This window comes from Phaenicophaeus curvirostris, chromosome 9 (assembly GCF_032191515.1).
Source record: "Phaenicophaeus curvirostris isolate KB17595 chromosome 9, BPBGC_Pcur_1.0, whole genome shotgun sequence".
NCBI lineage: Eukaryota > Metazoa > Chordata > Aves > Cuculiformes > Cuculidae > Phaenicophaeus > Phaenicophaeus curvirostris.
The window spans coordinates 19,874,769-19,897,788 of NC_091400.1; the positions used below are offsets into that span (position 1 = coordinate 19,874,769).

Below are 23,020 nucleotides of genomic sequence, written 5' to 3' on the forward strand. Positions count from 1 at the left end.
ACACAAAAAGTTTTCAGCAGTGCCTACTCATTGCAAGAGGAGCTGTGAGGGTGATTGCACAGTGGGTTATCTGCTTGGCAATCAGAGCTTCTTGGGCTTATTGGAACTCTTGAGTCATGTTTACCAGTGGTGAAACAAGGAACCCAACAGGGGTGGTTGTTTTTCTCATGTTTTCTCATTATCATGTCCCGCTGCTCTGAAGAGAGGATTCCTTCAATGTTTTGCCTCCAAAAGTGTTCTTGCTGACACAGGGGACTGCAGATTAAGTTGGGAGGGGGGTGGAAGCAAGCAGCTGCTTCAAGAAGGTGGATTGGGAAGCTTGCCTGTATCTGCACGTGTGCGTGTCATAGCTGCTTGCCTTAAGGAGCTGTTCCTCGCATCATTTTCTAAGAAGCCCTGTAGTAGGAAGCATCAGCCTTGTTCCACAGGCATGGGCCTGCTCAGCAGGAGGTAGCACCCCAGATGTCCCTGGCAATGCCAGTACAACGTTACTTCATTAAACTGGGATTTCTCCCAATGGATTAAGTTGTGACAAGAGTAGTAGTTTCCCTGTTGGCTGTTGCTGCAGTAGGATTATGGCATTCACTGATATTTTGTGGGCTGAAAGGATGTTTCTGAATAATGTTGTGGAGGCTTCAAACAAAATTTTATGTGGATTGGCTGACAAGAGGATTTGACTCACTGATCTGCAACCAGAGGTCATTGGACTCTCTCCGCATGTCTCAAGTTCTCACCTGTGTGGCACCAGGCTGGGAGCTCTGATTTGGCTTATTTGGAGAGACTGTGGAAAGAAGAAATTGTTTCCCCAGAAATCTCTAGAAATTCAGGGAAAGTAGATGCTGTGTGTGTTAGTATGTGTGCCACGCAGACTGACCTGAGAACCCCTACTCTTCATTGGTGTCTGCTTGCTTGTCTCAGCATCATTTTAACTTTCCAAAGGGAGCACTGGGAACCAGGGCATCTCTGAGAAAGCCTTTCTGAAATTAGAACATGGCCACCCCATACGGCAACAGAATGTTCTGATGCTGGTAGAAGGGTTTTGCTGACAGGAAAAAGTGATGAATTACTCTAGGGGAAGTTGGGAAATGACTGTGGGATTTTTGGCGTGTTCTTTCTGAGTGGGTTAGGACTCTTGAACCTCACAGACACATCATGCATCTGCTGCGTTGTAGTTCTGACTTGCTTAGCACTGCCAATCCTCACCAGTGTGCTTTTTGTAGGGCTTTTTGTACCTCACAGTCCTGTGGAAGTGTCACCAGGAGTGGGCATGGTACTCACATGTTTTATGGTTTAAAAAATCTACCTTTAAAAATAATAACATAAAGATGACAGACTTTAACTCAGTTTAATATTGAAACAGCAGAAGCTGAGCTGAGTGTATGGAACCCTCCTCTGTTAGGTGCTCACATTCTTCAACAAAAACGGTTTAGGGAGGCAGTTTCTGTGCTGGGTGTCAGCACAAGGATGATGCCATTTCTGTACAGGAGAGTGAAGTTAGGTCAACTAGTTTTTGTGTTTAGTGTGGGGGTTTTTTTTAACTCTGTACACATAAAGAAAGCAAAGAAACCATCATGAAATGGGCTTGTCAGAGATGTTTTATTTAATAGCTCAGATCATCAGAACGCGAACTGCAAGCCGTACTAAGTTTGAAATTAGTGACGCTTGGAAAAAAAAACAACCCGGCTCACCCACTTCAAATCCACAGTGTGATTTAGTATTGTGTTATGCCAGTCTACAGGGCTGGTGTACAAAATAAAACATGAATATTGGTGGTTTTTTTGTTGGTTTTTTTTTTTAATCTTTTGGTGTATTTTAAGTTTTGCCTTATAGAAGAAACTAATTCTTCCTTTCTAAAATGTCTTAATTGTGGAGACTGAAGTCGTGGTACAAGGATATATTTATGCTGTCATCCAAATAAAATACCACTCTGTTTAGAAGGGAAACGTAAATATAGCAACAAAAAGAGTTTGAAGCATAGAATATTTTGCCTTACCTGTATGAGCTGTTTGTGATATAACGTTAAGCAATTGTCAGAAATTAAATTGAGCAGAGATTTGACTCTGTGCCACAGCTTTTGCAGTGGATGGTGGAGACTTTGGGGTGAATTGGACCCCCCTGGAATAAAATGAACTCTTTTGCATTCAAATAAAAAAAAAAAAGGTACTCTTAAATAGTTATTGTGATGATTGTAAGGGAATCTGTGAAGTGATAGTTGCTGCAGCATGTCAGTTAAGCGTGAGGTTTCCAGTTCTGGCCCGTAATCCGCCCATCTGGGATTTGTATTGTTAATGGGTTTTGGCTGTGACTCTCATCAGCCTCATCCAGTAAATGCTAATGAAAAAGTTCTGTTGCTTATTCGTCTTCTCAACTGTTTTGTACATAAAAATGTCAGTCTTTGGCATAAGGCTCAAGCAGCCTCCCCCACTACTTCTAACTTTCAGCATGTGCTTATCTATCTTTGCATTTACTGCCCTGTGACATTGTTCCCAGTGGAATTTCCTTACTGCACAGTGGTATGGGATTCAGACAGAGCTGCATCGCTCGAGGTGGGGAAATAAGAGGTGTGAGAGAATCTTGTAAGCACAGATCCCATTAGGATTTTAATGCTGTTAGTAACCTTATGGGGGTAGGGGCAGTGGTAGAGAAGGAAGAAGAAAAGAGCAAACAAGAAGTAGAGGTTTTCCTACATTTAGAAGAACCTGATTAGTTCATGAGTTTCCTTCCTGCGTGTTTGGTGCTATTGACAGGCAGTGAGAAGAGTAATGTGCAAATTTAACAGGGGAATTATGTGGACAGGAAAGTAAAACCAAGCAACCCTAACAGATCTTTTTAGTTTGATTTATCCTATGGGCAGATTGATGTAAGAGTGACTGTAACTGAACTCTGGTTTGTTCTCTGGAGCATTTTGCTGGTTTGTTTATCACTAGTTCTCAGGTTTAAAATGAAACAGTGTATGTGTATGTGTGTGTATGTGTGTATATATGTGTATATATATATATTTCCTTCTTGTGTGGTGGAGATACCTGTATGTGTGGAATTTTTCCTGTGGCTGGCTGCCTGGAATACCTGGTGATTGCCTCACAGTGCCCTATCCGTGCTGTTCTCTATCAGTTTAGCTGCACTCGTGAGCATTTTATGAGGATCTGGGTGTTTTAAAAATACAAAAAAATATTGAGAGAGAACAAACCCAAAGTAGACCTCAAGACAGAATGCACCCTCAAGTCATTGTTTCTGAGCAAGTTGATTAACAATCAATCAGCAGTATCATTGGCAGCATCCTTTCTCTGTCACTTGATCCCTGCTCGTCTGATCTTCTTGGTCCGTCACAGCATGTGAGAAACCTGCACAGGTGAGTCCCACCAAAGGCTGCTGGCCTCCATTTTTGTGGCAGCTGGCTTTGTGAATGCTGAGGTGGTTTTGAAGGAAATTGATCAGTATCTGAGCACAAGTAGATGGAACTTGATTCTGACTTGCAGGTGTTCCAGTGTAAAGGAGTTGCTTGTTTTCTTAGGATTGACCCTGCTGGAACAGCTGAGGAGCCAGGAACATGGATCTTAGTATCAGTTTCCTCCATCTATATGAGGAAAATAAGCTCCTACTTCTTAGCGCTACTGTGGTGGTTTGCTTGGTTTCTGCAGAGAATGCTGTGGGGGTTTTCACCTCAGTATGAGAAGTATTTATCTGCAGCAGAGGAGCGCTTATTGAAGCCAGCTGGGATGGGCATTTGAATATTGCACTGTCTTCAACTTTTCAGATGCTTCATTCTGCATGTGCTCAAGCTAGGCAAGGACTGGCTGTCCTTGTGTATGTTCAGTCATCAGGGTCTGATGTCACAGGGTCTTGGTTCAGTCTTGGCTCCTCACCTGTAAGAGCAGATTTTTTTAATTGTCTCTAAGAATTTATTTTAAAATGCCTTGTCTTGCAAGTGAACTGCTGCCTGCTGGTGGCTGTAGGCAGAGTACACGCTTATAGGACGGTGTGGTCGGGTGAGGAGAGGTTTGTGGCTGAGGAGCAACTGCTAAACTCTGAGTGGGCAAGGAGAGAGCATCCTGAACTGTGTCTGTGTACTGGGAAGGTTCACCCAGCGGTTATTCCAGCAATGGTCTTTCTGACTGCCAGTGGCCCCATAACCCTGGACCCCAGATTTCTAGAATCTTCCAGAGGAGATGCTGCACAAGCACACAAAGATTCCTCCTCTGTCTGCCCAGCATAAAAATAAATACATGGATCGTCATCTCTGCATAACTGTGCCCTAGACATCACATGGGCACACCCATCACTACTGCCTACAGAAGATTATGAGCCGAGAGAATTGCTCTGGTGGATCTGATGGTGGTTGTTATCACTTCATTCTATCCCGTCTTCTGATCCTTTTTTGTTTCCTTTTATCTTCAAATCTACTCCAACTCTTGGCCACAGGAGTGGAATTATCTGTAAAGATGTAAGTCTCTTTGCTAAGCTATTGTCATCTCTAAAAATTTGCTAAGCTCCCATTGTTTATAATTTTTGTAAGCTTTGAGTAAAGTTTGATATTTCATAGGAACCTTGTTGGTGATTTTTCTCACTTGTGGGTACCATACAGACAACACAAAAGTTAACCTGCCCCTGTCCCATTGAGTTGGATGATGACATTGTCCCTTGGCTTGCCAGTTTGGTTTCTTCTTTTTTATTGTATTTGAGGCAAGAAAATTCAGTCTTGGTAGTTGTTAGGTACTTGACATGTCTGTTGGGCTGCTGTCAGAGCACCCATCACCTCCAGTAGTGCTGGAGCAATTGGTGATGTGCGCATGTGTGCGTCCACGATGAACACCACTGAGACCAGCTGGGGTGTCCTTCCTCCCAGTGGAGTCTTATCTGTGAGCCACAGTCTCTCCAAGGCAGTATCTGCTGCAGCATAGACTTATCTACTGCCACAGCTGCTTTGAGGTGCACCTGCTCTCGTGTGGCCATCTCTGTGGGCCACAATGCCTTCAGAGATGCATGTGCTCCATGGCAAGCACAGAAGTCTGTCAATTAATAGCTAAACCGTAATAACAGCTGTGAGTTTGATTTAATGCATTCTAATAAAGTCTGCCATTATCTCACTCCCTTTGACCCCCACATGGGGCACCAAAAAGGACTTCTGTATCTTAACCCCAGCTGCCAGCTATGCACTATGCTGCTGCTTGCTCACTCTCCCCTGGTGGGGTGAGGGGGAGGGAATTGGAAGAGTAAGAGTTGAGGGGGCCTGTGGAATGAGATAAGGCCAGTTTAACCAGTAAAGCAAAAGCCTCACCTGCAAGCAAAGCAAATCAAGGAATTAATTCACTGCTTCCCATCAGCAGGCAGGTGTTCAGCCATCTCAGGGAAGCAGGGCTCCATAGCACGTAATGGTGACTTGAAAAGGCAAATGCCATCACTCCAAAAGCGTGTCACATGGTGTGGGATATCCCTGTGGTCAGTTGGGGTCAACTGTCCTAGCCATGTCCCCTCCCAAACCCTTGTGCCCCCGGCTGACATGCTGGTGGGGTGGGTGAAGAGCAGAAATGGCCTTGGCTTTGTGTGGGCACCTCTCAGCAGTGACTGAAATGTCTTTGTGTCATCGGCACTGTTTCCAGCACAAACCCTATCACAGCCAAAACCAGCACATGCAGGCTGGTGTGACCACAGTGTCTCTCCTACTCAGCTGGGGAACTTTTCCTTTGCCTCTCTGAAAACACTGCTGTCCTGTTTGTGACTGCATCACCAAGCTTATGTTTAATTTGTGCTTAGTCTGATTCATTTCCAAAATTGTAATTCTAAGACTATTCAAGGAAACTCTTAATATGGCTATAAAAATTCATCCTGTAATTCACGTAAACTAGGAGTAAAAAGGGCAGGGTAGTCATCACTAAAGTTGTGTGTTCCAGGTGGCAGTGAGCAGATGAGGCAGTATTCAGGGTGGTTTAGATATGCCTGGTCCTGCCTCTTAGGTGGGACGTTCAGATCAGATGACACTTGAGATCTCTTCCTGGCCTGAGTTTTGCTGATTCTCTAACCTGTAAGTGAGAATCATTTGGGGCTGGTATGCTTTGCTTGTGACTTTATTTTTCCAAAACTTGAAATGTTCCTTTGTTCTGTTTGGGTCATCATGTCTGCTTCTCTCAAGGAAGCACTGATTCTTGCTAATTTTGCTTCACAATTTAAAATACTCTTCTCTTTTGGATGGGTTTATCTTGCAGGTTTGTCAATTTTCTATCATGTCTTTGATTTCACTACTGTATCTTTTTCATATAAATTTGCAATCTTTCTTGCTGTCCTGATCTTTGTGTTCTGAGCAGAAGCTGCAATGCTTTCTCCTTTTCTTTGTTAACTGGCTTTTCCTTTTTTTCTTCCTCAAAACATATTTATTATAGTACATAAGAGTACCTTATGTCTGATTTATTGGTAATACTTTTTGATACAAGTTGGTATGGATCCACCAGCCATGGATTTGTATATCTGGAGATAAACTATTGGAGTGGACCTCTCTGTGTTTAGGACTCAGAGAAGATTAGAGTCCAGTATAAGCATTTGACTCAGACTGTCCAGCTGCCTTCACAGGAGGCCTGGTGGGAAAAGACCCCCTGACACTGCGTTACATCCTCAATAAATGCTTTTCTCACCTTGGCTACACAGGGGACTGCCTCCCTAGGACTTAGGAAATGTGAACTGCTTAACTTTGTTGTTCACACCGGGTGCCAATGTAGCTTCTGTGAACTCACCCTCTCTTAAAGTATCACTGGAAAATCATTTTCTACTTCTCCGTTATCTTATACCATTTCTTTTCCATTACTCTTTTTCCTTATAGAAAACTCAGCATTTTGGAGAGTTGTATGATCTTTCAGATAAGGTTGTTGCTTTTTAAGTTATTTTTTCCCCACCAGGTTTTCACCTTATTCTGACTATGTCTATGCTGTGCTGTGCATGTCTGCCTGTGGGTTGGGATGGATCTGCCTGTCTGCTGCTGATTACCAGTAACACAGCAGAGCTGATGAACCAGTTAACGAGTTCAGTGCAAAGCCAGTCTGTTACCTCAATTCACTGTGTACAACAGTTTACATCAGGCTGGCTGGCTTGCAGTCACCTGGGACTGGAGCAGATGAGGAATGCTTGTGCTGTCTTCCTGCTTGGAAGAAATGTTTTCTGGGGAGAGGTAATTTCAGTAATGCTTGTCAAAGTGTTTTTCTTGAGCTGGTTTAGTTTAGCATGAAAGAGAGCAGTCACGCTGTGCAGTGGGGATTGGAGGGTGACTGCATCGGTTGTGCTGCTGCTTCTGGTCCCAGTACTGCTGAGACCCAGTGACTCATTGTGTGTGGGTCTTAGTCCATGGCAATAGTAAAGTGAGATATATTTAAGAGTAAGACGTACTGACAGAATAATAAGTGGAATGCATTTGCCTTTGCTCCTTTTTTGTGAGCTCAGTCTGTCTTTAGCATTTCTACTCCAACCTTCATACTCAGCACTAAATCCCTGTAAAAAGGAACACCTTCCAGGCTGCAGCCCTTGGAAGAACGTGAAGGGGTTTCACCTGGGACTGAATTCTCTTTTGTACCTTGCAAAGCTTTTTTAGGTGTTACCTCTTTTCTAGTACCGTTTAATGAGAGACTTGGATAAAGTGACATTGTACAGAAACTGCAGTTAAAACCACAAGAAATATCTTTCCTTTCATTGCTAAGAGGAATTTCAAGTATTTTAAGTGCCACAGTCTGGACCTCTGTTGTATCTGCTACTGCTGGAGGAGCAGCAGTGATATTTCAGTTGATTCTGTTGCACTAGTTCAAATAGTAATTTTCTTTTAGTAACTAATTTAAAATAATATTATTTTTTTTAGTGACTTAGTGAAAGCTTTACACCTGTGCTGGTTGTTGAAATTGGAAATTAGATTACTTTTCTGCCCAACTCTTGTTTATCTATTAGCTGTACAGAAAGAGATACTCTGCTTCTCCATCACTGTTAATTTACCATCTTCTGCTCTCACCTCTGTAGATGGGATGGTAGTGCTGTAAAAAAGAGGCTCTGTCTGTAACATAGGGTAAAAGTCACTGGTGATGGAAGAATAATCATAACAGAAACAGACTGACTGTTGTGGGAGGGGAAGGTGAATGCTGCCTAATGAATTGAATTTCACTGCAATCAAAAAAATTCTAAGTTTGGGTGTTTGAAAACTGTATTTTCTGTCCATGTTTATGCAGCCCTTCTGTTTGACCAGTCTGCCTAGTGCTGGGGAGATGTAGGTTGCTTTGCTGCGTGTGGCACTTCCCAAACTCACGCTTTCTGCCTCTCTGGTTCCCAGCCATTTGGTCTGCAGGGGTCTCTGGGCAGAGGGTGAGAGAGTGCTCACTGACATCAGGGCTTTGGTTTTCCTGTGACAGGTTCCTGCAGGCTGACGGGGAGGGAACGCTGAGGGCCAGGTTGTTTTGCATTCTAGCTTCCAGTGGTGATTTAGAACCTGGCTAGGGAGGTGAAGAGACATCAAGCATCTGAAACTGAATTAATCAGGCTCTTGGCAACAGGGTTTGGAAGATGGGGGCCAAGGCTGCAAAGAATCAGGAAGCGATCTCTCGGTAAAGTGATGAGGTGCTTGTAGATCGAACGAGTCTGGCGTTTTGTATAGGGTGTAATCCAGCTCAGAGCAAGGCAGAAACATAAGGCTCCCATACCTGGATGATAAGAAACCTTCACCTGCATTTAAAAACATGCAAAGTTTATTTTGGTATCAAGGTGGTGGTAAAATGCATTTGTATCAAGCTCTTGGTGCCTTCAGTTAAGATCCTCATGGGCTCAGTGTAGTCAGCCCTGTGCAGACGTGAATTCCCAGTTGCTTGTGTAAAGAACTTGAGATATAAAGACAGATATCATATGAAAGGTGGTCTTGAGGGGAATAAACCAACCAATACTAACTGAAATTAAAATATTGTAAACTGCTGAATGTTACCAAAAAAGCCTATGCTTAAACTTGGTGAGAGGAGAGGAAGTGGAAAGGCTCCCTGCCTCTGATCTCTTCAGCCTCTCAGAGTTTTGGTCTCCGATGGCTGATTGCATTTTGTTTCTTGTCGTGCTAGATGGGCTGGTGATCCCACTGGTGGAACTGTCTGCAAAACAGGTTGCATTTCACATTCCATTCGAGGTGGTGGAGAAGGTTTATCCTCCAGTGCCTGAGCAACTGCAGCTTCGAATTGCCTTCTGGAGCTTCCCAGAAAATGAGGAGGATATCAGGTAATGAATGCTCTTACTGTTTCATCTATGCCTAAGGAAAAATTCTACATGCTGAGGAGAATTGTTGCCCCGTTTGATGTCCTGTATATTCCTTTATATGACTTGTTTGTAGAGTTTTGTCCTGTTAATCTGAGGCAGTTTTCTTTCCAGTTTGAATCTGTGGCTTTCGTCAGAGCTTTACCTGGGCTCAGAAACTGCCAGGGAGGGCTTGCTCAGTGTGCTATGTGAGTGGGAGAATTAGGATTCACCAAGTACATCACTGATCAGAGGGGATATGGCAGAGAGATGACTGTATTTCTGATGTTTCCACGTAAATTGTGTGAGAACATAGTCAAAAACTCTGTGGGTTTTTGCTGAAGTGTTTGTCCTATAATAGGCTGACCCATGTAACTGTGCATCCAGAATTTTATCTTCTAGGCGGCCAACCCATGTAACTGTGCATCCAGTGTTCTGTTGCAAAGCAGTGATATTTCACTCTTTCTAAAAGAATCATCCTGGAGATTCTTAAATGCATTCATCTAAGGTTCTGGAATCAGGTGGGGGAGGTGATGTCAGAACTGCTGATGTAATTAGTAAGAACAGCTGTTGGGAGAGCAGAGCGAGCCAGCATGTTCATTACTCTGATGAGTACAGGTGTAAAAAACCTTACCTCAGCAAGAAGATAACTTGTCTAGAAGTACAAGGAGTTTGTACTGTGGCATGCAAACATTGGGCCTTTTATTAATATTATACTTTATATAGAAGCTTAATTTTAGGCTATGAATGAATTTGTGTTTCAGAAATTTGCTAGAAGTGCCATGGCTGTACACAACCCTAGCTAGGGTGGGAATTAATGGTTTTTATGGTTGGATTGTAATGGAGAAATGATGGAAAAGAGCTGGACTTCATCTTAAGGATGAATGATAGCAAGGATTTTTCAAAAGCCATGTCAGAAAAAAAGCGCAAGAGGATGATGATACGAAGTTTCTCAAAACCAGACTGATCCTGACATGCTGTGTGTGTCTTTTGCAGGTTGTACTCCTGTTTGGCAAACGGCAGTGCAGATGAGTTCCAGCGAGGGGAGCAGCTCTTCCGGGTGCGGGCTGTCAAGGACCCTCTCCAGATAGGTGAGAGCATTGCAGCTCTACACTCTAGGTATTTCAGATTCCTAGACCTGTATCTGCAGTGGGACAGCAGTAGTATGACCTTGTCCCAAAACCAGCTGTTCTGGCTGCCTAGACTAAACTTGTGCCACCTGTGTTCTCTGGCATGTCTTGAGTTGGATACTGTTGTTCATTTCAGCTTCAGTTAGCTCAGCTCTGAAACTGAGTGAAAAGCCAGAAGTGTTCTGAAAATTAGATCCTAAATCTGTCTCAGTTTGGAACAAACAGCATAGAATGTCTTCGTCTCCCTCATTGAGAAAGAGAAGTTGGTTTTCTAGTGGTCTAATCAAATGAACACCTCACCTAACGTGCCTGCATGGCAGAGAGGAAGGTACAAGGGTTAGTTATTCCTGTAGCAAAGAGCTGTATTAGTAATACAGTTATCCATGTAGTATATTGGCAGCAGGAAATCCCTGTTGCTGGATGGTGAGTTTTATCACTTCTTCTCGTTTATCTTGTTGTTTTCATGTTTTATGGTTATGGAAACTAATCTTATCTTAAACCAAGAATATGACTCTGAATTTCTCATTAAACTCTTGTAAAGCAGAATATTGAGTTGGCTTTTCCCATGACAGCTGTGAGGCAGGAAGGCATTGTGTGAAATAAAGATACCCGTATGTCAAGGTGGGCCATGTCGGTCCAATGCAGCGGTGTTATGTTTTCTGCAAGTGTACGCTTCACAGTCAGAATATTAATTGGCAGGTGGGATCTGGGCCTGGCTGTAATGAGAAAAACAATAATATAAAGAGCTGTGTGGTGTTGAGGAGGAAGGTTCCTGTGCTCTCCTGTGATGAGGGATGGAGACTTCTATGGGTGTGTTTTTAGTTCCTGGTATCAGTATACTTAACTCTCGGGGATCTGTGGAATGAATAAATTCAGGTAAAGGACCCTCAAAAAGGGAATAAAAGGGACTCTTTACAGTAAAAGCATAGGGAGAACGAAAAGAGGAGACAGTTGTCAAGACACGCAAATTGCAAGAGACTGATGAGCTGTTATCTGAATACAGGGCAAAGCAGGGGTTCTTGGGAATGGAAGCAAAGTGCTTCTTCATACGTAAGGTATATTGAGCTGTCAGTGAGACCAAACAGTAATTATGGAATGTCAGCAAAATTCAGCTGAATAGGATTAAGCTGACACCTGAATATGTTCATAAGCTCCTCAGGTCAGGACTGAAATTCTGAGAGGCCTCTAGGGCATCAGCTACACTCCAAGAAGACAAACGTTTGAGAGACACAAATTGAGTTACAATGCAACTGGCTGAAATTCAGTAATTCCTGGGAAAGAGCAGAATATTCAATATACAGTGCTAAGACTGTGGTCAAAAGCTGCTTCAGTAATAAATTAAAAAGATGAGGAAGTGTAAAGTTATGTAAATGAAGAGTGGCTGGGAATATCAGTGTCGAATCTGTGCTGGAGAGAGGAGAGAAGGAGGGGAAAAAAGAGCTGGGGGGGCAAGGAAGGAGTTGTTTAAACAGGACTGGTGTTTCTTCCTTAGTGGAGGAACTTTGTCTCATGGAGGGATGTTCTTTTCCCCAGTCACAGCCCAGAAGCTGGGTGCTGCAGGTGGAGTGGATATGATTCCAGTTCCAAATTATTTTTAGGTGTGTGGCTGTAGTTTAGAGTTTAGTTTTTTTCCTGACAAATGGGAAAAGAAATGCCAGAAGTGAAGCAGCCCCTGGGAGGGCATTTGATTTGGAGGGGGATTGGGCAGCACGTTGTGATATTGTGATAAACAGGACAAGGCTTGAAATGTGCTTTGTGCTATTTTATCCCATTTCCCTTTGCAATGTAAGATTATGAATTTTTTTTAAACAGAAATGCGTGATCTTAGTAATTGTATTCACGTGCAAATCCATGTCCATAATTTCTGAACAATGGCTCCTCTTCACCACATGCCAAACCCTCACGTTTTTACAGCATTCTCCTGCATATACGTAAGGAATTGGCTTTTGCAGACCTTCTCCTGCACATTCCCTTTGTGCTGTTTGTATGCCCACCTCCTTGCACTGGAGACATTGTTGGTCTCAAATAGGTGTGTTGGAGTCGTTGACTTCAAGGACTTTTTTCTGTTATAGCCTTACTTTCTTTTTAAACAGCAAGGAAGACAGCCGCAGGATCAGTCTGGATTCTAATGTTGCATCTCCCTTTAAACAGTGGCACCAAGTCTCCACTTTTTAGAGTTTTCTGCCTTGGCTTAAAACAAACAAATCAAAAGTTGCCTTGCTTTGCTTCCTATCTGAAAGCTGTTGTTCAGCTTGTGTTTTCCCATTTCTGTTAATCCTAGGAAAGCTAGAAAAACAGTTCTCCAATACCATGCAGAGGTGTTTGCTGTTGTTACAGGGGGAGCAGGACCACAGAATGTTAGTGAAAAAAGCCTGGAAGTTGTATTGCAAGGAATGTTCTCGGTAGGGTGTTGTTAACTCAGAGGTCACTGAAATCGTCTCATTCCAGTTGCTTACTGAGTAGCCTGCAGTATTGCAGATTTGTGTGTTTCCACCTGAAATCATGAGGGCTAACAGGAACTCAGAAAAAAATGAATAAACAGGCCTCAAATTTCACAATAAATGAGTTGAATGATAAAATAAATGCAAAAGACGTGGATACAGCTGTTGTAAAATCCTGAAAACTGGATTTTAACTGGTGGGAGGCATACATCTCTTTTGGATGCCTTCCCTGAAAGGTTAATTTTCAGGGGTAGGGCCAGGAGAAGGATTGGTTATGGACTGGAAAAGAAGCCATCTCTGTTCTGTAGGACCTTGTCTTGGCAGCAGTTTATTGTTTGCAGCTTTTACATTTGATTAAGCCAAAGGTTTTAATGGAGGGGAGGACAGTGTTGCAGCTACACCCTCTTCACTGTGTGATAAAACTGCTTTGTGGGTGTGGTGGAGCACTCCTGGGTGTTCTCTGTGTGTAGCCTGTCTGTTGTGCAGTGCCTGTACCTGACATGTCCTCGGAAGCATTGGCACTGGATTTATTCTATGCACAAGCAGTAGATCCGGTGCTTGTCAGAAGCGTAAGGTGCAATCACTGTGTGGAAAGCCCAAGCGCTTTCACAGAAGCGTTGGGCTTGCTCTGCACCCACAGTGCAGTTCAGAAAAATAGGGGTGAAATTCCTGGCAGAGCAGTTGCTCTGGCCTGCAGGAGGATGAGTGCTGCTGGTACATGCAGACACGTTTTTGCAGTGTATTGTTCTATTGGTAGATGAGCTGTTATCCGATGGGAGGTTAGGGGAGAAAGGAACATTATAGTGGCCTCCATGAGGTGACCTGGTCACTTACAGGTGTGCAGTAGATGTACTTCTTGGCTTCATGTTTCAGCAGCAGGGTGAGAGCTGTGGTCTGCGAGAGAAGACGGCCGTTGCCCTTTGGCCGTGAACAAGTACGGTTTGATGCCCATTTCTTTAACCAGGGGTGGGCACTTGGAGTGGACCTGCTTGTAGTCACCTCCACAGTCCCTGCAGGCTCAGCCTTGTATAAGCTGAATTGTGGTGTTTTTCCTGGTAAAATAAACCATACATTTAATGCAGATTTTTTTCCTGGTGAGTTTCCCATGCCGTCCCACAAACAGTCGTTCAGTACAGCAAGACAGGTGGGGCACAAGAATTGGGCAGAGCTGCTTGAATTTGCCCTGTCAGCAGCAGACTTGCTCAGCAGGCTGCAGTTCAAGTTGAAGCCTGTGATACAGTCTGCTGAAGCCCTTAAATTGTCGTTCTCTGTCTTTGTAACTGTTCTTTCCTCTTTGCATTTCATCAGTTAACTGTTTCCATCTGCAAACACAAGTTTCATGGCAGGAGCTCGATAAGGGTGCATAGCCGTGACCCAGTCTTCTCTGACACCTTTCAAACACTTCTCTGTCTCAGTGGAGCAGAATTGTTGCAATTTGATTTCTGAAATGCTTAATTTGCTTTTGTGCAAATGAGGGCATTTTGACACTAGTCTGCAATGCTTCTAGTACAACAGAAGGGCTCGCTGAACTGTTTGGGTTGAATTACCCAAATGTGAAACATAAATTAGAGCTGCAGTGGGTAATAAGCAGTGCAGTAATTCTGTGGTGAACGCTGCCTTTTGTTTTGATTCTGTTCCAATTGCTGAAATGGCTGAGGAATTTGGGTGGTATTATGCGTATTAATCAAAATAATCACCCACATCAGGATGAGGATTTGAGTTCCGGTGAACAGGAGAAATGGAAAGGTTAAGCAAGGTGAGAGCAAGTTTGTACTGGCATGAGGATTACGTTTTGAAGACGAAATAGTGCATGTTGTTTTAAATGGGGTTTAGTAGGACATGTGCAATCCTGAATGCCATCATTATTATAATCTCCCAATATCATCATAAAGACTCAGTAGTGTGGATTTATAATGTACTTCCCTGGGCTGATGGTGGAGAAACTATTTCAGTTGTCTGTCCCAAGCCACATTTTTTTCGCTTAAGGTAGATCATTGGACTGAATTTTAGTTGTGGCTTTGATAACTGTGGTGCTTTCTGTGCTTCATTAAAACTGAATTTGAGACTAGCAAAAGTGTTCTGAGGCTTATGCTTGTTGCTATAGAGCATGATTAACTGGTGTTAGGTGCCTTCAAAGCAAGTAGAAGATTGATGCTCTTGATCGCCTTTTCCTGCTCGTAAAATGTGTGCCTCTGGATAACTGTTATCCGTAGAGGAAGCCGCATTATGAGTAGAACCAGTTTACATTGTACATGAGTTTACCCGAAGCCAAGCTTCAGTGAAGTTCTTTGTCATCGTGCCTGAGATGTTTGATTGTAGATTAATGGCAATGAATTCATTCAAGTGTTACTGCTGAAATTTCTCTTTTCCATTATTTTAGTCTAAGCAAGGGGGTTTTTTTGTTTCCTGAGTACATGGTTTATAAAAATGGGAAATTTGCAAAGTTGTGAGGAGGTACTTAATTTATGAGAGATGAGTGGATTCTGAAGCCACAGAGTGAAAGTGAGCGCTCAGGTTTATGTGCTGCCTTTGTTAGAGCCCTGTGAAATTGTGATGGTTGGCTGAATTGGAAACAATTCTGAAGATGTTGCCCAGCCTGTTCTGTCCTGTTGCCAGAGTTAATTAACACAGAAATGATGCCTAAAATAGGTATAGCCTAGCTGTGACCCTGTGATTGAACCCCACGCTTTTCAGTGAAGGCTTCATCAAGCTCTGCTTTTCTTTGTCAAATATTAATATAAATAAATAAATTAATGTATTAAAAACTGATATTTTTGAGCCTCTTTTAACATGTTATGCCTCTCTGCTGCATACTATTCTGCTGTAGCTGACTGGGAAGAAAGAAGTGCTAAACCACATCCCCTGCTCAGGGATATGGTTACTAGTGGACAGGTGTGGTTGGACTGGATCTCAAGTGTCTTTTCCAACCAAACAATTCTATGATTCTAAGTGCCAGAGACTCTAGATCTATGCCCATCCCTTTATGGGCGTTGTTGCTAGACGTGTTGTTTTGCTTTGTAAATGGCACATGTCTGAATTTCCATACTGGCTGAATCTGTCTCCTAGCCACTGGAATACTAACGTTGGACTTCTGGATTTTCACAGGTTTCCACCTGAGCGCCACTGTGGTGCCCCCTCAGATGGTGCCACCCAAGGGTGCGTACAACGTGGCGGTGATGTTTGATCGGTGTAGGATCACGTCGTGCAGCTGTACCTGTGGAGCGGGGGCCAAGTGGTGTGCTCACGTCGTGGCACTCTGCCTCTTCCGGATACACAACGTAGGCTTTCAGTGCGGCTCTGCTGTCCTCTCAGCATCTTCCCCAAGTCTCTCCTCATTTATGCAGCGTGCGCTCTCCTTAGGGAAATTGCTGCTGGCACTCCCTATAGGTTATGGGAATGTGAGCTCGCAGTTGCAGTTGTCCGAGGCTCTAAACTGCAGAACAACCTTTGATAATGTGCAGACTGCCGAGGGCAGACACGGTGGCCTTTGGGCCCCTTCCCATTCCTCATTTAAATTGCTAGCATTACTCATTCTTTCCTCAGTTCTGCAAGGAGTGGGAGGTCACCAATAGTCTTATATTGAAAGTCTTTGTAAATACAGGGTTTGGAAGCTTGCTCCTTTGGTTATTGGATTATTCAGAGTACAGAAGGAGGGTAATTCTGATTGTTGCTGGCCTTTATGTTCACTGGTTCATTGTAACACATGCTGAAGCGAGTAAGTGCTGCTTTGACTTACAGATTTCAAAGAGCTGGATAAGTTTATGGTTTTGACTGCTTATGTTCTGCCTGGCCTTGTATAGAGTAAAGAGTAGGTGTTTCTTATCTCAATAAACTCCAGGTGAAAATGCATAAAATCAACATGTAATACACAAATTAGGGGGGTAGTCTTGCATGGAGTTTAATTTCCTCAGTCTTTGGGGAGCTGAGAAATACGTCTTAAGGAAGGATTAAGCTTGGGTGACTGAAAGAAACAGAAGATTTTCTTCTGTCACAGAACATTTTATAGCCAACATGCTTATGATTAATTCCAGATTCTTAAATAAGTGCTAGTAGCCTGCAGAAGCTTGTTAATATTTCACAATCAACAATTGTGACAGGCTTAAACGTGTGCTTCTGTGAAATCTTCAGACTATCAAAATGCTTTCTGTGCTTTGGACCAGAGAGTTGGCAAAAAGATGGTTCTGCTTTGAAATATTAGTTCCACTTTTAAAAGGTGTAGGTATGGTGAGTGAAGCTAGGAAACCAACTTTCATTCATATCTTTTGCACTCAGAAAGCTTGGACCCTGGGCAAGATAAAAATAATTATTTTCCCTCCAATCCATTCTTCTACCTGAAAATTGCTGGTGAAAGGATTTTCGTGATTGTATATGCCAACTGCTGGCACTGGCAGGTTACAGGCCAGGTTATATTGCTTTATGTAGACAAATCAGTGTCAGAAGCATCTTTATTTCAAGCTGCTGTTGCCTGTTTCCAGGTCAAATTTTAGGTAGGTGCCATTTGGGCATTTTTTTATTCTATAGAGTGAAAAAGTTTAAGAAACCAGTGGTGTTTGTTTCTATCTTCTAAGTTGTTCTTAGGTACGGAAAGATACTGATTTTAAGGAAAAGCCTCTAGTAAGAAAAATGAGATGTCTGTGATTCTGTGAAAAAGCTCCCCACAGAGCTGGTTGGTTTGCCAGAAGCTTAAAGAATAATGTCCTATTTTAGAGGTTTGTTTGTGAAATCCCTGCCAGTATTTGTGCAATTGCTAGATACAACAGATCTTAAGCACAGCTGTTAAAGTAGTTTCCCTGAAAAGAGACTCTTAAAAACAGTTTTTATAAAGCCTAGCCAGCTTATTTGCATCTTATCTGCAACACATGACATAATTACAGAACAAAAGCATTGTCCATCAAGACCAAGCATGATGTGCATTAGCACAGCTCCTGGTTGTGAACCTCCATCCATTCACTGGACACAACTTTGTTAAGTCTGACCCACTAATGACTGTGTATCTCCTCAGTGTGTCTCTCCTCTCCTCTCTCCAGGCATCAGCGGTGTGCTTGCGAGCGCCTGTTTCTGAGTCCTTGTCTCGGCTCCAGAGAGACCAATTGCAAAAGTTTGCGCAGTACCTAATCAGTGAACTTCCACAACAGGTGAGTGCGGAAATCCACAGGGAATCTGGGAAGGCTTTCAGCTCCTGCCCTTTTCAAGTTTTCCATTCTGTTATTTGACAGCTGTCTATTGCTGAGTGAAAGATTGAAATTGTATTACTGAGAGAAAGAAGCGTGGTGGCTGCTCATACTAGCGCGAGTATGCACCTAGTTTGTGGAAGATCAAACATGATTAAATGTGTGGTGGTGAAAAACCTGGGTCAGAACGAAACAGGTTGCTGCTTTTCTGTGTGTTGTGTTAGTGAGGTGGATGTGCTGCGTTTGCCTTAGGGGCAGGCACTTTCTAATGCACTCAACTAGGGACTATATGACTTCCCCCAGTGCAGCTTCTTGGTCATTAGTGAGAATCATTTGGGTTCCGGGAAGTGAGAGACATGGAATTCCATTAATTACAGTCAGAATCTGCTCCCTTATTCCTTAAATATCTGTGGTATTCAAGGTCAGGTCATTGATATCATCTGCCTAAAATGCTCACACAAAACACACAAGAATGCCTAATGGAGTTTGAAATATTTGCTTTAAAAATATGAGGTCTTGGCAACTTTTTTACGCCAGTTCAGCCAAAGGAGGTTGAGAAAAAATGACCTGCATGGGTATCTGCCCGATTTCAGTGGTTCATGCATGGTGTCTGAAGTTGGAGTTGGGATACTGTCAGCGTGTGCCTAACATTCGTGTTACGGTGCTGTGCTTGGGACGCTAAGATATTCTGTTGCTGAAACTGCCTCTAAATGTCCTACAGAAATATAATCTTATGAGAGGAAATAGAGGAATGATATATGAAAGTGATATGAAAATACTGTGGTTTTTGTTGCTTAGAGTTCAGCACCAATAGCGTGTGCTTCTTGCTGCAGTGTGCAACAGACACAGCTTTTCTGCTCTCCTTAAGACTGCTCTCCTGTGTCACGAAGTCTGATGCTTAATATTGGAGAGTTTTGAAAGGGTGGCAGTGGTGATGGTTGCTTCCTGAATGGCATGTGAGTTGTGTGCTTTCAAGTGTTTTGCGTCTGTCACTTTTGGCAGGGTTTATTTCTCTTTTGGTCACGTGTACCACCTATGCACCCAAGAACATCTAGGTTATTTAATTTAATTATTACCACTTTGCCAGATAATTTGATGGGAGCTGCCCAACAGAGAAGCTTGGGTTTTACTGGCAGATGCAACTTAACCTCTGTTGTCCAATTTGCTTGGAAAAAGCAAAGCATGCCCCGAACTCTTCCAACAGTCTCATTCCCAGTCTTCAAGGTTTCTGAGTGGAGAGAGATGCTCTGATACTTGGCATCCTGTATTTTGACTGCATGGTGTACAATTAGAGTAGGCTGCACACATGATTCTATTTTATCCTTATTTCCAGCTTGTGAATTACACTATGGTACAGTAACAAAATGCTGAATTACCTTTAAGGGGTGGTGGTCTGTTGGAATGCAGTGTGACAAGGAGGTGTGGTTCAAAATCATTGAGGAAGTTTTCTTCTGTGTCTATGAAAATGTTAGTGATTCTCAGCAGCCTGAATTGATTACCTGGTTTTTCTCCACAAGAGCTATTTCCCTTCGTGAGCCACTGCTCCTGTTCCAATGAAATATGAATATCTTGGGAAGAATGCCTGAAGGAGAGGCATTGCAGGTCCCTGATGCTTCACCTTGAAGCTGTGACATTGCCTAGAGCTGTGACTTCTCTGCTTCATGGTGACTTAAATTATATTGTAGTGGCAAAAGGTACAAGAACAGCTTAATGCTGAGTTTGTTTCTTCAAGTGACTCAAATGCAAAATATCCCTTTTGAGCATTATTTTTCTTCCCTCTGTTTGAGCTGGGTCTGTATTATTTGCAAATGCAGGTGTACTGAACTAGCTTGCTTTACAGTAGGGGTGATCTGTGACAGCTGTTTTGTGGAGAGAGGTGGGGATATGAGTGGTCTGCTGCAAGTCATTTACATCTGACTTATAACTATTGTAGAATCTTTAGCACCCTCTGTTGTCCTCTCTGAAAACAAGACTATGTGTGTTTGATACTTTTGAAATTGTGAGACTGCTTCAGTCTTGAAAATCCAGGCAGATCTTTGGCTGGGTGTATCAGGATAAAGAAAATCGGCTTCCTGTTTTCAGATTCTTCCAACTGCTCAGCGCTTGCTGGATGAGCTCTTATCTTCTCAGTCTACTGCCATCAACACAGTGTGTGGAGCCCCAGGTAACCCAGATATATCTTATTTTAGTAATCTATCTCACAGATAGAAAATCGATATATTTTCATTGCTTTGAGTTTCTGAACTCATCTGTTACCGTGCTGCTGGGATTGCAGGTGGAGGTCAAGGAAAAGGGATCAATACAGGCACTTGCATCAGGCAAAGCACCCTTCAAGTAGAAGATTTTTCTTTTATAAGTCTGTGTTAATTATAGACTCCTAGAAAGGCTGATAGAAGGGGATCTCTCCTGTTTAAAGCAGGACTGTTTGCAGCACTAGACTGTGTTAGATGTGCCTTGGGCTAGCTTAACCAAGTCTTCATTATTGGAGATGTTATGTGTTATTCCTATTTTAGCGATGCATCACTATTTTGGTCAACATTTTTTCCCTAATGTCCTATAGGTCCCTTTTTTATCATCATCTACTACCAAGAAGATAGTAGATCTCTCCTTTTTAGATGAAATGAGACCCTCTTCCTCAGGCACATGTTTTCCATGCTCTTAACTATCTTAATACCCCTCCACTATATCCTGTCTGGCTTACTAGTATTGTTCCTGGTCTGGAGGACCCAAAACAGCAGGTGTAACTTTACCAGTGCCAGGTAGAGGGGAATAAAATAATTCCCTTAGATCAGCCAGCTGTGCTGCTTTTCCTTATACAGCCCAGTTTGCAAGTTGGTTTTTCCTTGTGTTTTCAGTGAAGGTTTGCCATTGGCTTGTGTTTGGCTTGACATCCATCATAATCACTGAACCCTGTCAGCTACTCAGCCATTAGGTTTTCAGGCTGTGCTTATGCCTGGGGTTTTCTGTCCCAGGTACAGAAGTTTATGTTTTAACTCACATTGCTTTGTGAGGTTTCTGCTGGCACAGTCCTTGAATTTCTGCTGGTCCTGCTGGTTGTAGTGCTGCTGCTCAGCACATCAGCCCTGTCTCCCTGTTTAGTGTTGTCAGTGGGTAGGGTGATGTTGTGATAGTGGTCTGAGATAGTGCTGTAGAACAGGTTCTGCAGCCGGTGGAATGAACTGAGTGGCACTGCCTGCATGCTCCCTGTAACCTCTGTGGCTGAGCACACAGAGTAGCATCTTTTCCAAGCCTGAAGACTGTCTGTGTGTTGTTTTTTTTTTTGTCAAGATCCCACTGCTGGACCCTCTGCATCAGATCAAAGCACTTGGTACTTGGATGAATCAACTCTGAGTGACAACATAAAGAAAACCCTTCATAAGTTTTGTGGACCCTCTCCTGTTGTTTTTAGGTAAATGCTTTTCCACTGAGGGGAAAATGGGACATTCCTGTAACCTGTAAGCTTGTTCTCTGTATGGCCTGTGCCCGTACGTGATGCTGTGGGCTGAAGTATGCCTCATTTCACACTCTCTGTTCTAGACAGTGCTTTTACATGCCTTGTTGAATGATTGCTTCAGTAGAGCACACTATATTTGCACAATATCTTACTGCTGTGGGGTTCTCAGTCTTGTTGTACACCCTCTCTTTTAGGTTATGCATCTCTGTCCCGTTCAGGGTGCCAATGTGCTGCTGGATGTGGAATATACTCAGAGGTTTTGTATGGCTTGTGCTTGATTTCATTTTTCCCTCATCACTGCCCTTCTTTTTTATCCACAGTGATGTGAATTCAATGTACCTCTCTTCCACGGAGCCGCCAGCTGCTGCTGAGTGGGCCTGTCTCTTGCGTCCCCTGCGAGGAAGGGAGCCTGAGGGGATCTGGAACCTGCTCTCCATTGTGCGGGAGATGTTTAAGAGACGGGACAGCAATGCAGCTCCTTTACTGGAGATTCTGACTGACCAGTGTCTCAACTATGAGCAGGTACTCAAATCTCTGTGCTCTGAGGGGGGAAATCTGTGGATCAGGCTGAGCGAGTGCCTGATGCCGTGTGCCCATACAATCCATGGCTGGATAAATGTTGTATAATGGTCTGTATGTGTAGCAGGCGCATGCATCTCCGCATTAATATCATGTTTACTCTTACACCAGTTCAGTGATGTGCCAGCAACACTGTATTCCCCAAATACCTCAGCCCTTTCAACATGAATATAAGGAGTCTACACTCTTCTGTTTGGCACTGTTGATTTGATTTTTACACAGTCAGGGTGATTTATTTTAATGTTTTTTTATTTTTCCTAAACAAAGTACATCGCCTTTGAGCTGTCATTTTGACAAGACTAAATATATAATTGGGTGGTAGAATCTCAGGCTCTTTGGTTGTTTTTGTAGATATCTTTTGAGGGGCTTAAGCAATCAATTCTAAAATTTTTTTAATTAGTATTAAGAAAGAGGTTTCCTTTGACAGTTCACGACAATGATCTCTTGATAGTATAAAATAAAGTGCAAGTTTCCTTGTTGCTCTATCACATACTTTAGTTTTTAGGAGGGGAAAGGAAATGCTTACTTCATCGTGTTTGTTCACTATGTCCCTCCAAGTGTGAAGGCATCTAGCAAGAGAACCTCCTTGTCAACGTTTTGTTCTGTGAATATGTGCCTTTTAGATAGAAAAACATTGAGAGACCCTTTTCCCCATAAACCAATACTGCTTTAGTGCTGGTGGCTGTTTTGGAGCCAAATGAAGGCATGGTACTGGCTAAGGATCCTGTTTCCTTGTGGTTGTGAGAGCAGGGGTGGGATGCTGGCCACAGCTCCACTGAGCATGTTCTTCTGCAGATAACTGGCTGGTGGTACAGCGTGCGGACTTCTGCCTCACATAGCAGTGCCAGCGGGCACACAGGACGCAGCAACGGCCAGTCGGAAGTTGCAGCTCACGCTTGTGCAAGCATGTGTGATGAGATGGTGGTTCTCTGGAGGCTGGCGGTCCTTGACCCGACTATCAGTCCGCAGAGGTGAGCACCAGCATCCAACAGGGTCTCATTTGTTTCTGTGACA

At 43.2% G+C, this 23,020-nt stretch overlaps 1 protein-coding gene across 3 annotated transcripts in view; it reads left to right on the forward strand.

Annotated features, from left to right (window-relative positions):
• The window catches only part of ZSWIM8 (zinc finger SWIM-type containing 8), a 55,394-nt gene that overhangs the window by 10,798 nt on the left and 21,576 nt on the right, over positions 1 to 23,020 (forward strand). For all 3 annotated transcript variants that reach the window (XM_069863675.1, XM_069863674.1, XM_069863673.1), the window contains exons 2-9: positions 9,063 to 9,216; positions 10,228 to 10,322; positions 15,908 to 16,080; positions 17,830 to 17,937; positions 20,056 to 20,137; positions 21,262 to 21,382; positions 21,748 to 21,949; positions 22,802 to 22,977. In XM_069863675.1, coding sequence (XP_069719776.1) covers positions 9,063 to 9,216; positions 10,228 to 10,322; positions 15,908 to 16,080; positions 17,830 to 17,937; positions 20,056 to 20,137; positions 21,262 to 21,382; positions 21,748 to 21,949; positions 22,802 to 22,977 — 1,111 coding nt within the window. The remainder of the gene's footprint in view (positions 1 to 9,062; positions 9,217 to 10,227; positions 10,323 to 15,907; positions 16,081 to 17,829; positions 17,938 to 20,055; positions 20,138 to 21,261; positions 21,383 to 21,747; positions 21,950 to 22,801; positions 22,978 to 23,020) is intronic.